A 14,318-nucleotide genomic window follows, 5' to 3' on the forward strand; every position below is an offset into this window, starting at 1 on the left:
TGTTGGTTGTTTGATTCCCTATTTTAAGTTAAATATCTCTCCAAGTGAGTTTTTCCTTGCCAAGAGACTTTTTAGTGCCGTACAAGTTTTACTGCTCCATAACTATTGTTCTTGATATACCACACTCTGTTGACGTGGGTATAAGAAACCAATCTTGAATGGCTGAAAAAAAACTTTGGAAAATTATGTATGTCCAAAGTAAAATCCTATTTTATGTGTCTATGTATTTTGGATAACACAGATTTTCTTAACAATACAAGATTCCTCCTCCCCCCCTTTAAGACAAATGTCATAACACCCTGACATTTGATAAATCAAATGGTTATTTATTAGAAAGCATTCATTATTTTCATTGAAAATCTGAACAAGAAAGCAATGAAAAGGGAGTTGCCTGTTCTACTTAAGGAACTTGGAAATTTATTTAAAATTTTTCCATAAAGACTTTTTTTTTTTTTTTTTAATTATGGAAGATATGTGTGGTATTGCAATCTGGCTTTGAAGTGAGTTGAAAGGCGATCGAAGCAGTTGCTGTCAAAAAACAGTATCTGTGGGTGTAAAAACATTTCATTATAAATCAGGAGTTCATTCTCACCTGTAATGCTGTGGTTAATTCCTTACCTTACTGAGAATTACAACAGACGTTGAAGGATAATGAAAAAAATACTACAAGGACAGGAAGAAAAACAGGTGAGATAATGAATAAATTGGGATCACCCCATTTAGAAAAAATATAGGAGGATGTTTATTCTCATAATACAGCATTTAGAGAAACCAAACTGAGCATTCTTATCTTTCAAAACTCATCAAATTTAAAACCAATGAAAGAAAATGTTGCATAACTGACATGGCTAACCTTTGAAACTGCTTGCTGTTTCAAGATGCTAGAAGATGTCACGAGCTCAGAATACCTCAGTAAATGAGCAGATATCTCCTCATAAATAAGAACTTCTGAAGTTGTGGGTCTAAAATTAAAAGATAAGTGTTGGTATAAACTATGGGGTTTAGATCACATGACTTTATAACAGCCTGGAGTTAAAGTCCACATTCTTTTGAATTTTCCATCATTGTTTAGTTGATTATCTGTTCCTGAATTCACAGCTGAACACTTTCATCATGACCTTTCTTCCATGCTGAGAACTGGAGATGTGGACACAGTTCTTTTATTACTTGGAGAAATCAATATACTCCAAATTATATGTGTTCCCTTTCCTCCAATCTTATTTATGTATATAAATAAAGATTTATTTCTAACTCCTCCATAAAGGTTTCACTGACTGTTGACATCCCTAATATCAGCCATCATACCTCCTTGCTCACTTGTATCACATATAAATCAACAATTACCCAGTTCCAAGGAAAACTAGGACAGTGATGTGGATCAGGGTAGGCAGATGGCTCTGAATCCCAGGTACTGTATTTAATCTGGGCAGCCCTTAAAATGTGCAGCATGTTTAGCATCACAATACAGAACCCTAATCCAAAGGTATCCATAAACTTTCGAAGTTTCAATTTATGTCTAATTTTACATTCTGTAGACAACTCTTTTTTCTTTGGTCTGGGGTTTTGAATGTTTTTGGTCTTTGCTGTTAATGGAAGTATGGATGGCTGAATAAGTGTGATTTAAATTTTGTTCTGAATGTCTCTGAAATTCACCATGATCCACCATGTTCATTTCAGGGAACAAGTTTCACAGTCACAGAAGACACAGTTCCAATTCCAGTGAGCTAAGGAAATGTAATTCATGAAACATTGTTTGGTAGCATCCACAATATTCCTTCCCAGACTAAAAAAAAAAAAAAAAAAAAAAAAAAAAAAGAAGAAAAAAAAAGGAATCTTTGCTCTGGAAATTGTACAAAAAACACCACTGCTAACTAATAGGAAAGAAGGGTGCTAGCATGAAAAAAAAAGTGGGGTGGGGATGTTGATAAGCAGTCTATAAAAGAGCCAAAGTACGCAACTGCCATGTTGCTAAATACGTAGGCAGTTGTATTTGAGGCAGCTGGAGCACCTTAGCATTGGCAGTTTCATTCTCAGGTACAATAATCAATGTGTCCATAATCCTGCCCAAATATCTGAAGCTGATAGTGATGGGATAATAACTTTTGAGAGTTCATGTTTTTTGAGTGACTGATCTGAGAAGGGGACTAGACTCACACATCTAGAAACACCGTAACCTGGAAGATATGAAAATCCATCTCTAGAGTTCAGACAAATTACCTTGTCTCATCTCTCAAATGCTAATTATGCCGCACTAGAAACAGAAGTGTACAGTGCTTCCTTCAGACATATAAATTCAGCTTATTGATTTCTTTTGTCAGCACAATGTTTTATATTGTAATCAAATTAGCACACTGTACTTCAAGCAACCTTGCTATTTTCAAAAATTAAGCAGTCATCTTTACCTGGACAAAATTATTTTACACATGCCCTTGTCGTTATTCAGTTCCAGAAATGATACAGGAAATTATCCTCCCAACACAAAATCCATGAGTCTCATCTTAGTATCTGAATAATTTCAAGACCGTTTTAAGCTTCTCTAACAGGAAGGTGAGTTCTTTATTTAAAGTGACTTGAAACAGAGTGGAAAAATGTTTTTGAATCTCTCTCATAAAAAGTTAATCCAAAATTATAGTAATTTTAGATCTTTGTGAAAATCTTTATAAGATGTTGAGAACTTGAAACATAATAGTGGTGCAAACAATTTATGAAACTCTTTTGTTTATTGTGCATCATTTCCTCACCACAATAATGCTGTTGTTCACTGTTGTATAATTTATCTTAGTGCCACTTTAATTGTGTTTTCAGTGTTCATAGGAAAGCATCCTATTTGGGATAATTGCTCACTTTGGAGATGATCAGCAATTTGGTTCATGAGCACCTCTGAAAATTACCCTGTCTGCAGAAGGCATTTTCAGGAAAATGCCTGTGCAATGCCAAATGCAAGTGCAACATACTGGGTTTGCAAGAGCAAACCTTGTTTGTTTTTTTTCTCTTTCCTTTTTCCTCTTATCCTTTCCTGTCCCCCTAAAAAAACATTTTGTAATTGCTCTAGGACATGCCAAGTTCCTTACAGCTCTTCACCAGTTATTTCTACACATACGATCTCTCTCTCTCTCCTTTCTTTGTAACTGTGCCATTATTGAAAGTTCCCCTAAAACTCTCAGCTAATTTTAAGCTGCTTCCTTAATATTTCAGTTTATGTAAAACAAGCAAGCAAATCAAGGTGGACTTCTTGGCAACTTGGGTGTCCACAGGAAAACATGTATTTCAGTATAAATATCCATTATGAAATCATCACCAAGATCTAAGTTTCTATATTTAATTACATTTGCATTGAACATGCAAATGTCAATTTAAAAATAAAGTCATCTGTGCAAAAACACCATGGAGATGCTTCTTCACAAACAAGTTCAGTCACAGCAAGTTTACAGATCCTCAATTCTTGTAAACTGACTTAAGAGCGGTGACGACAGCTTAAAATGTTTCTGTTGCCAGAGCCTAGTTTTGTCACTTTCATTCATACCAGCTGATATGCTACTGTATAAACAATCCTGCCGAGCGAAATAAGTAACATGGGGGAAAATCAATTCTCCCTGCCTTTTTGCTAACTTCACAGGTAGTAAAACTTTGTAGGAGAAAAGCTGCATATGACAGCACAGTTGTGAAAGCTGGAGGCTACTGTGTGTCAGATAAAAGACAGGGAACTTACAGATATATCCACTTAGATTGCGAGTACAATATCCCAAAAGATCTAAGGTTCTAATCAAACATGTATGTAAAATTGTGTAATATTTTCCCTTCTTTTCCCCTGAGATTTTTCTGGCAAGTCTTTTCAGTCACTGAAGTTGTATTTTAATTGCTTCGAGAACCTATCAATGTTGATTTCCCCACCTTCAGAATGACTGTCCCTGCAGAATCATTAGTACGCTTCTTGATGTTGCACCTCTTGGCCATTCACATGGCATAATGCTCATTGTAGTTTATTTCTTGTCTTAGTTTTAAAACTTACACAGCATGAAAGTGTGTTTGTTTTCTGCCAGCATGTTTGTTATGCACGTGATACTATCCAGAAATCAAGTTCCCTAGGCTAAGTACAGCCATTAAACTCCATGTCAGGCTTCCCCCCCAGTAAACAGCACACTCTTTAAAGAAGAATGCTATAAGCCAAAGAACGGCAAATACTACAGGTGTGTTGTTATAGATACCGATTAGCGTTTTACAGCACCTTGAAGTGCTCGTCTTTTGGTTCATTTAATGTATGGTCACAACCACCAAGAGTCATACAGATACGTCTGGCAGAAAAGATGAACACTTTTTCTGCATCTTTCTAATCTCTGTTTGCGTGACCTCAGTGTGATATGCTGTTGTGGTTCACCATGATACACTTTTTTACAGATCTTTCTTCTGTAACAAATGACTTGTTCCATAAGCAGCAGAAACAATGCAGCCCTGCATACTTATATTCTTCATCCCCTCCCCTCCTCTCCATCCCTCCACTGCATGGTCTCAGGATCTGTCCGTATACCTGTTAGGTGGTACATGTGACTGAGCACTTGGAGCTACATGTCTACTGATGGACGAACCAGCTGCTGCCTCCTCCTTCAGTCAGGTCTCTCTATTTTACAGTAGTACTACAAGAATGTGATCATCTTTGAGATTTATATCCATCTCTTGTTGTTTTACTCCATTGCTTCAGAGAGGACAAGAGCATGTTCCTCTTTTCCTTGAGAAGCTAGACAAAAATTAGGTTTCTCCAAATCCTGTAGCAATACAGCGTGGACAGTCCACACGGCAGGCTATGTTCGCTGCTGCAGACAAGTAATTAGGCAGAATTTTCAGGACAAGGAATCCTGTCTGGAAGCAAGAGTCCTTGATCCCTTTCAAAGGAGCAAGAACGGGCTGCTCAGACCTGACACCGGTGACATTCTCATCATATTTATGATTTAAAATAAGCTAACTTGAGACATTAGCGTTCTTTCTGTTATGTTTAGCTCTTGTGGGTCAAGAGACTTCCTGCTTGCTTCCATATTGTGTCTTGGTGGGGTATCTGCTGCACACGGATTTCAATCCTTGCATCTATGCACCCGTGCAGATCAAGTCACCTCTGTGTTACTTTTGGCCCTTGATTAAAGCAGACTATAACAGATGTTAAGGTATGCGTACAAGATATTTGGTTTTATTTATTAAAACTGGTTTTAATTTTCTCTATTTATTCCACTGTCGCTGGATGGTAATGCTCCAAACACATTAAAAACAAAGATAAATTTGACAAATTTGGCACCCTATCCGCTTCATAATGAGGGTTTGCTGCTTTTTGCCCAGCAAGATCTAAATTTCTTTTTCTTTTAAGGTTTTTATCTATTATTTGTTTTCATCATCTTTCTGTATTAATGATGTCTATTTCTGTAGTTAGGTACTGGGGCTGATGAAACCTTACCTGGAGAAACTCCTTCACCAAAAAAACTTCCTTTTGTTGCACTTTTCTCAACCTGCACTGAAGGCCTCAGCCAAAAGTTTCTGCAATCGGGCATCTCTCCCGACATTCGGGAGCAGAATGGCTCCTAAATATAAATGCAGTTCTCACCTAAAAGGCTTTGCTGAAGCTGCCATATTTTGGATTTCCAAAACCGTCTGAGGAATTAACAGTTCCATGCCCACTTAAATATACATGAAAATGAATCTGTTCATTTCATACTAGGTTACAAAAATCTTTAGTTTCAAGAGTAGGGCCACGTGGCGTGTCGTTAAGCAATAAGGTTCTGATTTTTATGGTGTAGATTAACAAAGCAACGGCACAAAGCTCTCACTGTCCCCTCCACCAGTATTTTCTGTATGTGTTCCCAAGTGTCCTAAAACATCATCTTCTGAGGAGAGCCTTCCAGTTTCATCACGTAGCTTGTCAATCCCAGCAAGATCCAACTACATAATTTTTCTCCTATATTTCATAATTTTGTAAGACTACTGTGCAGCAAAAGTCAAGCTGAAGATACCGATCATGTCATTTGTATTAGTTTCCTGCAAAGGGACTTCTTGTGTCCCTTCTCCTGCCCCAAACCCAAATCCTCTTGAAAAGGGCAAAAAAAGGGTTGGAAAAATTATTAGGGATGTGTTAATTTGGATTAATCTTTTATTAATGACCATCACTGCTGCTTCACATTAATATAAATCCACTTCTGTCTCCTTCCATGTATCATACAGGTGGTAAGGTGACAAATTTATAGAAGCTGCTTTGGAGACCACGGCTTAATTAGCACCGGAGAAAAATTATCTCTTCAAAGTCAAGCTGGACAAAACCCCACCTCGTCTCTTTACTTTAGGGCAGGCTTTTTCCTTACAAAGCAAGGTCCTCAGTGAGACAGCAGCACTGAGGCACCAAAACGGTAAGCAATTTATTTTTTTATGGGTTTTATTTCACGCAGTTGTATTAAATAGCAGAGGCATTTTTCTCCCCTCTGTACTAACATGTATGAAGTCAAAACACGAGAATTCCTAGACAGCTAAACCAACAGGCAGACAGCCAGCGCGACGGGCAGAAGACGCGCTCGTAACGCCCGGCTCGCAGCCGCCCCGCTTCCCGCCGCCGCTGCAGCGCGCTACCGCCCGCGGGAAGAGCGGGGGAACCGCCGGGCCCTGCGCAACCCCCGCGCAGCCCCGGCCCCCTTCGCGCCCCTCCGCTCCGCTCCCGCGGGGGCCGCGGGCCGACCGCTGGCGCGCACCGCCGCCTGAGGGAAGCCCCGCGGGCAGCCGTTGGGGGCGCCGCCGCCGCTGGGGTGGGAGGGGAGGGAGAAAGGGGTGCCAGAGCCGACTTGACGCGCTCCCCAGGAGGCTGGGGCTTCCCGGTAGGCTTCTCCGTCAAGCTGCCGGCTCTCCCTGAGGGCTGTCTCCCCTCAGGCGACAGCGGGGAGAGCAGACGGCGGGGAGAGCAGCCTCCGAGGGGCCGCGGTGGCGAGGCGGGGAAGCTGCCTCACCCCCCCCACCCCCAGGGGGGGGCTTGCCGGCCGACGGGCGGTGAAGGAGAGAGGCTTCGAGCCGGCTGCCGCCTCTCCGAAGGGCGGAAGAATCTGCCGGCGCCGCCGCTCGTCGGTGGTGCGTCCGTGCGTGTGGGGCGGAGGGATCCGCGCGGGCCGCTGTGTGCCCGCCTCCTGCGCGGCGGCCGCTGCCTCCCCGATATAGTGCGGCAGCGGCAGGCGCGGGCAGGCATTAGGCGAGCGGCGCTGAGCTGCGCGGGGCGACGCGGTGCGGTACGGGGCTGCGCGGGCGGGCGCGGACGGCAGCGGGGTCTGCCTGGGCTGCTCGGAGCACCTCCGGCTTGGAACTGTCCACCGGCGCCAGCGCCTGAACATGAGCCTCCTGCCTCTCTACCTGCTCGGATTGCTCCTCAGTAGCGGGCAAGGTAGGAGCGGGGCTGCCTTTTTTTTTTTTTTTTTAATTATTTTTTTTTAATTATTATTCTTACCTATACTGCCTGCTCGCTCAGATTAACGTAAAACCGGAAAAGAAATGGACAGGAAAAAAAAAAAAAAAAAGCCGCGTATCACCCTGGAACCAAATTAAAGAGGACCTAAAACTTGCTTCATTGCCCCCCCCCCCCCCCCCCCCTTCTTTTTTAAGTCGTCAAGGTGGGGAGAGGTATCATTTTTTGAGGAAAAAGAGAGAGGGAAAAAAAAAAGCTGGAAGGTGCTAAGTAGACTTAGCTGCTTTGCATCGGGGTTCGCCTTTTTTTTTTTTGGGGGGGGGGGGGGGGCGGGCGATAAATGTGGCAGGGAGATGGAGCGATTAAAAAATTATATATATATATCTGTCAGGGATCGCGCTTTAAAATACGCGTCTGCTGGAGCGGAGAGCAACGCGGGCTTCGTTTTTAGGACCGGGGAGAAGCGCTGCCGGCAAGAGCCGGTGTGAGAAACCTGACCCGCAGCCCGCCCGCCCGCACGAGTGTCTCGGCGCCCGCCCGCCCCGCCGGGGCACACAGGGCTCCCCCCACCTCCCCCCGGCACATGGGGAGGGAGAGGGGGGTACGGGCGTGTGCGCGGCCGCGGAGACTTTTTGCGATGAAATAGGGCGGGGGAGAGAGGCAGGTGTGTGCGGGGGAGGGGGGGGGGGAGGTGGGTGAGGGGTGGTGGTCGTCTTTTGCATATGTATGTGCATAATATACATACATTGAGCGCCTCGTAAAATGCGGGGTTGGGGGCTGCGGTTTTGTTTAGTCCGGTTAGGTGGTGTGGGGATTTTTTTGGTTGGGGTTTTGTTTTGTTTTTTTTTTTTTTTGGTTGAAATATTTATTTATTAATTAATTTTGGATGTCGCCGAATGTGATTTCTTGAGGATTTATGCTACTTTAGGAGAGGAGGAGGGAAAGTGCCGCTGGGCGGAGGGGGTTCTTGAGGGGTGTGTGTGTCAGGGGGTGCCGGGCGGGGTGTGTGTGTGTGTTGGGGGGGAAGAGGGTAATCGCCGTGTTCCCGAACTGTTGGGGCAAGTTTCTGGCGTTCGTTTCGGGGCCCGAACCGGGGCTGCCGACCCGCGCCGCCGGTGCCTCCTGCGGGACGGGGCATCCCGCCTGCGAGGCGCCTGGAAGCGCTACACTGCCCGCACCTTGCCGGGGGGGGGGGGGGGGGGGGCGGACACGATCCGGGCTCGGGGCCTTTTTAAGGAGGTTTTAAGGGAGGGGGAAAAAAATAATAACATTAATATGAAACCCACCTGGGTGTCAGCGGAGGCGTGGGAGCGGCGGGGCCCGGCCCTCGGCAGCAGGGGGCGGCAGAGCTCCACGGCGGCGGCCGCCGGCGATCGGGCCCGGCCCCGGCCCTGCCCTGCGCCGGGATGGGACGGGGGCGGCTGCTCCCCCGGCCGCGGCACCGGGGAGGGAGCCAGCGGGTGGGTGCAGGAGCGGCAGGGATCCGTCCTCCGCGGCTGAGTGTCGCACCCGGCGGCGCCGCGGTGTCTTGTGAGGGGGCAGTGAGATCTGTTGCGCTTGAGAAAAAGTGTGTGTGTGGGGAATATTATGCCTTCAGCTATTAAGACTGCAGCTCTGAAGGTCTCCGTCAATGCGTTTATCGCTAAACCTCACACCGTACAGCCATTTCGTCTCGGTGATAAGTAGCGAAGAGCCACCAGATGCTCTCGGTTTCTCTAGAAATGCTTCTGTGCTTTGGCCACCTCGGGATGAGCTGTGGAGGTCTCCCGGTGAGCAGCGAGTCAGAAACCCTCCGGAGGGTTTGCAACGCTGCCAGCACCGGGGTGGCAGAGGAGGAGAACGGGAAAGCTTCCTTCAGGCTTGGCATCGACCGACCTAGGTGTAGTGCGTACAGAGATGTGGTCTGTGTTTCCTCTAACGGAGGAATGGTAGAAAGCTGGTTTGGGAAGTGTGATCACTGCAGCGTAGGAGGATTGCATAGTTTTGGTGTCTTACTATCACAAATGTCAGGAGATAAATAATGGAGTGAAATTCTAGATGCTATTAAGCCGAGTTAAGAAAATTATAGGGGATATATATGAGGGGGAGATGGAAAGAAGAGGAGGAAAGCTGAATAAATCTAATATTGACAGTAAATCTCAATTTAAAAGCCAGTTGTGTGGTTTTTTTTTTTTTTATATATATAAAGGGGGTTAATTATATTGGCGGGGGGAGAGTAATATTCTTTTGAACTGGTGGTAGAAATAGCAGGAACATGCAGCCTCAATCCACAGCAAGCGATAGTAAATGAGAGTGGGAAAACATCTGCATATGGAAAATATTTCCATTTAGGTTGCTAGGAGAGAGAAAAATTCTACAGTGATTTTTTTTTATACTATTTTATTTTAATAAGCATTGTTCTGGTAAGGGATTTATTGTGCATTTTTTATTTTTTGATACCTCTGTGCAGTAATCTTGATAATTTCTTGAAGTGATTCAAATAATTTGAGAGGCTGTTTCAAAAACTCTTGGGATTTATCTTCTTTTGGGAATGCAGTGGTGGGGAACACTGGGACACTTACATCATCGACTGAAGGCTGAGGTGTTTGTGAGGGTTTCTTAGTTTTTAAGAAACCCAGTGTTGTCTGAATATTAGATGATGATTATGACATTTTTGATGTTAAAGTAGAGATAGAGTGTGGGTGGTTAAGAAAAAGCTAGTAGCTAGATTTGGATCATTTGGTTTGGAAATACTGGAAGTCATAGGTTAAGGATTTATATTTCTAAGAATATAGCTGCAGTAGATTTTATGAAGAATGACTGAAGCTTTTTCTTTGAGAAGTGCTGGTGTTTAAGACTGACAGAGGGAACTGTGATGCATTTGTTTCATTTCAGAAAATCAGAGCAGTTTGAAAACAGCAGACAGCCATCCCCTCCCCCAGCCCCTTAAGTTAAGAGCTTATGAATGTCATAATTATCTACCAGGGCCAAATATTCCCTCTCCTAATTTCATCACAAGGGAGGAGTTTAACTGGCAATGTTATTATGCTAAAACAAAAGGATTTTTTTTTTGTAACCTTTCAAAGCTGTCCAGACAATTCTGCCAGAGTGAAAGGCCCAAATTTAATTAGCTTTGCTTTAATAAAAACCAAAACACATGCCCCGAAACAACAAAATAGCCTACTCCACTCTGTAAGTCTGCTTTTTAACGTGCATAGCGATACGACACTCAGAAGAGGAGGCTTCATTGGTTTTTACCAGTGTCTGGGGACACAGACTTAAAGTAGATGAAATGGACATCTTCCCAGATTGCAAAATCCTATTTCTTTTATCACTCTACATAATACAAATTTCTCTAGGTTAGCAAATCTTTAAGTTGCAATAGGAAATGTTTTGCTTTTAGAATTTAATCTATTTTGTGCTTATCCGGGAGATTCATAGGAAGTGAATACTTGTTCTGTCATTTTGGTTTAAGTTTTCTCTTTTTACTCCTTTAATACTGAATTTGGTTTTGCTTTTTTTTTTTTATTCCTGAAGAATTTCTGTTTACTGGTGCTTATAAGGGACTATTTGTTAATAAGGGACATCCCCCAAAAGAAATGCCAACATGCGTGTCTTATTCATGACAGTGCAGTTGCTTTCTAGAATCCTGTTTCTTTCTGCTTTTTGCATAGGGAGTTCATGAAAACTAGAATTTTTGAAATTGGTGAGTTTTTCTGCTGGATTAAGTGGAACCAATATTTTATTCCAGTTTTATACCAAAATCTGAAACACAGCCTGAGACTTCAGCTGACCATTGTTTTTCTGCTACCAGTTGATTTATACAACTGCATTAAGATTAAAGTACATCTACTACCTTCTCCTCTTTTTTTGACCCTTAAAAAAAAATAATCGGACAAAAAGAAATGTTTATCTTGCTGTTTTAGCCTATGTAGCTCCTCTTCAAGTGAAGATGAGACTCCAAATATCTGCCTGACAATAAAGCTTGCCTGATGAGGTGTTCTAAAAGATTGATTTAAGAATGGATGGTTGAGAAATATGTAGGGTTTTGTTTTAAGCATTCCTATCCAAAATGGAGTTAGAGATGTTTTTATCGTTTGCAGTGGCTCTAAATCATGAAATCTATGACAGATAAAGTCATAGAGGAATGGGAGAGACATGAGAAAAAACTTAAGGATATCCTGATGTATTCAAATCTGAAGTCTTATTGGAGCCGGATAGGCTAGGTCTAGGCCTATTGGTATCTAATATATCTTATCATCACTTCTTGTTTTGACCTGATCATGTTGACCTAATTCTGACCTCATAATTATGTCCCATCCTCTCCCTTTTTCCCCCTTAGTGTATTTAACTGCTTTCTACTTTAGGTACTTGACTAAAATAATTCTATTTTTGTTAACTAATTTAAAACTCAGAATAATTTTGGATGTTAAACTACTTGCTGTTACCTCAAGAATCTGAGGATGTTCAGCTTCAGTAACGTAATTCTGCATTCTTTCACAAAATCTTTTTATTGCTTTTATATTAGGTGATGCTGAGTTGCTGTGGTTGTATGGATTTGAGTATTTTTTTAAAGGATATCAGGAAAATGGAAAGGGTTAATTTAAAATAGAAAGACACTCTTCAGATTTCTTGAATCTTGAATGGGGTATCTTCAAAAATGAAGGTACCAATCTTATTTTGGTTATTTGGCTAAATTCTTGTATTAGTTGTTATCATTTGACTGATGACATCTTAATTGGAGAAGACATTTTCTGATTTGCTCTGCTGTAGATGAGCTCAGAATCTGCCTCTTCATTTATTAAATGAAAAGAATAAAAGAGTTAGGAATAAAAAAGACACAAACAAGGAGAGTCATTTATCTGGCTACAGCTATTTGTGGTGACAGCTTATGATATTAAAATCTTTTTGTACAGGAAAAGAAATCCATTTAAAATTACTTAGAAATTATGTGGAAAGGAAACAAAAAATGCATGTGCATACACAAGTCTACTTTTTAGAAAACCTTGTTTAACGAGACCCCTAAACCTTTGAATGACCCGTATTTGAGTAGCTCCATGGAAACACTGTTGGTTGCACTAATCCAGTGGCTGCCATACTGAGCAGGAGTCATTTGACTTCAGTGGGTTTTGGGGCTGTGGAGTATGTGAAAGCATCTCTTGAAATGGCAGGAGGTAAACAGCTTTAATTTTTGAAACGGCGTGAGATGGGATAATACTGTCTGTTTATGCTGTTACTAAGATTTAGGAAATTCTAATCGACAGAAAATTTGTCTCTTTGCATCTGTGCATCAAAAGCCAGGTCATTAATGACATGGCACGGGAGTAGTGGCTTGAACTACAAGTATAAAGTAAGATCTACTACAGAATGAGATATTTATAACATAGTTATTAAATATGAAGATGACTATGAGCATTGTGGCCCAACTCTACTGATTCTAGTTAGAGGAGAATTTCCATTGAGTGAAGTTTGTGATTGCATGAGAAACAAACAGGACCAGTTCTTTAAAAACAATTATTTTACCATCTCAAGTAAGTTAATTTGGGAAGGTGGTAGAGAAGTGTATCAACTAAAAATTCATTACGTGGTTCCTACCTATTTAAGAACCCTACTGCCATTATAAAAACCCTAAAAAACCCAACAAACCAAACACCTTCAGAAATGTTTGACTGGTTCTCTGCTCCTGTTAGAGAAGAAACAAACAGTTGTTTGATTTCATCTGTTCTTTAATATAATACAAAAGGAGCATTTAAAATAGGATGAAGAGATTAAGTCTTTTAAAAACCTGCTTGAACAAATAATTTTGGTAAGGCTGGAGATCTTGTAACCAAGGCTGTCATTTGCCACCAGTTTTCATGATCCAAATATAATCTTATCTGAAATAGCCAGTTTGGGGATGGACAACATCCAGATAAACTTTGGAAACAACATTAAGTACTGTGGGGGTTTAGTCAGCTTCTTCATTGGTCCTGCCTATCGTTACTGAAATAAATTTTCTCTTATTCAAGTAGTATATAAGTTTCTTCAAGAGCTAGTTTTCCATAAAAAGCATAAAACATTGACATGTTAATTTATGTCTATTGAAGGCGTAGTGGCTCTTTTCCAGAAAAAAAGATGATGATAGGGGAGTAGAAGTGGCTCTTTTTTTTTTTTCTTTGCCCAGTTATATTTTTGTCCTCCTACCTAAATTTTTACCGTGACTTTAGAAGAGTACACTGCTTTTTATTTAGTGTTATTACCTGAGTAGTATTGCTAAACAGCAGATAAAGGTTGATGAATAATTTCATAATTCGGCAAAATTCAAAGTAATACATATTATACCTGTAGCATATGAATAACTTAGGGTATGATTTAAAATTCCCTTTTCAAAATGACCTTTCCAGTTAGCTAATATTAAACTGATTATTTACATTGCAGTTGTAGCCTAAGTAACAATACCAGTTGTTTCACTGGCTATGAGCTGGAATTCATACTTGGAATTTATATATGAAATTGATACAAAAAGTTGCTGTCCTCATCATTTTGTCCAAGTGGTGCCATTTAGAGCATACTATGGATTCAGTTTAAAAACAAAATCACTGCCATCCATTTTCTTGCTACTAAAACACGTTCCACCATATCCAGTCAAGCTGCAAGCAATTTCAAACCCATTAACTTTGTAGACCTTTGTACTGCAGCTGAATTAAATAATGAAGTATTTAAAAAGAGAGACATAAAGCAGCGTATGGAGATCCTTGTGGCCTGTGTTGCCGATAGATATAAACAGGTTGGTAGAGGTAGTGCTGTCTCTTACTGTGAGTAGTTTTCTGTACTGATCACACAACATGAATTTTCTTCTTTGTTATAACAGGTTTAATCAGAACTACAATGTTATGTCAATATCTTGTCATTCTGTTACCTTAATTAGTTAAAGCAAAATAAACTA

At 41.5% G+C, this 14,318-nt stretch overlaps 1 protein-coding gene across 2 annotated transcripts in view; it reads left to right on the forward strand.

Annotated features, from left to right (window-relative positions):
* Positions 1-7,341: 7,341 nt before the first annotated feature.
* NCAM2 (neural cell adhesion molecule 2) overlaps positions 7,342-14,318 on the forward strand; it is a gene marked incomplete at both ends in the record, with an annotated part of 318,048 nt that continues 311,071 nt past the window's right edge. For both annotated transcript variants that reach the window (XM_082492362.1, XM_082492363.1), the window contains one exon: positions 7,342-7,393. In XM_082492362.1, coding sequence (XP_082348488.1) covers positions 7,342-7,393 — 52 coding nt within the window. The remainder of the gene's footprint in view (positions 7,394-14,318) is intronic.

The sequence above is a fragment of the Vanellus vanellus genome (genome assembly GCF_965231255.1).
Source record: "Vanellus vanellus genome assembly, chromosome: 1".
Taxonomy (NCBI): Eukaryota; Metazoa; Chordata; class Aves; order Charadriiformes; family Charadriidae; genus Vanellus; species Vanellus vanellus.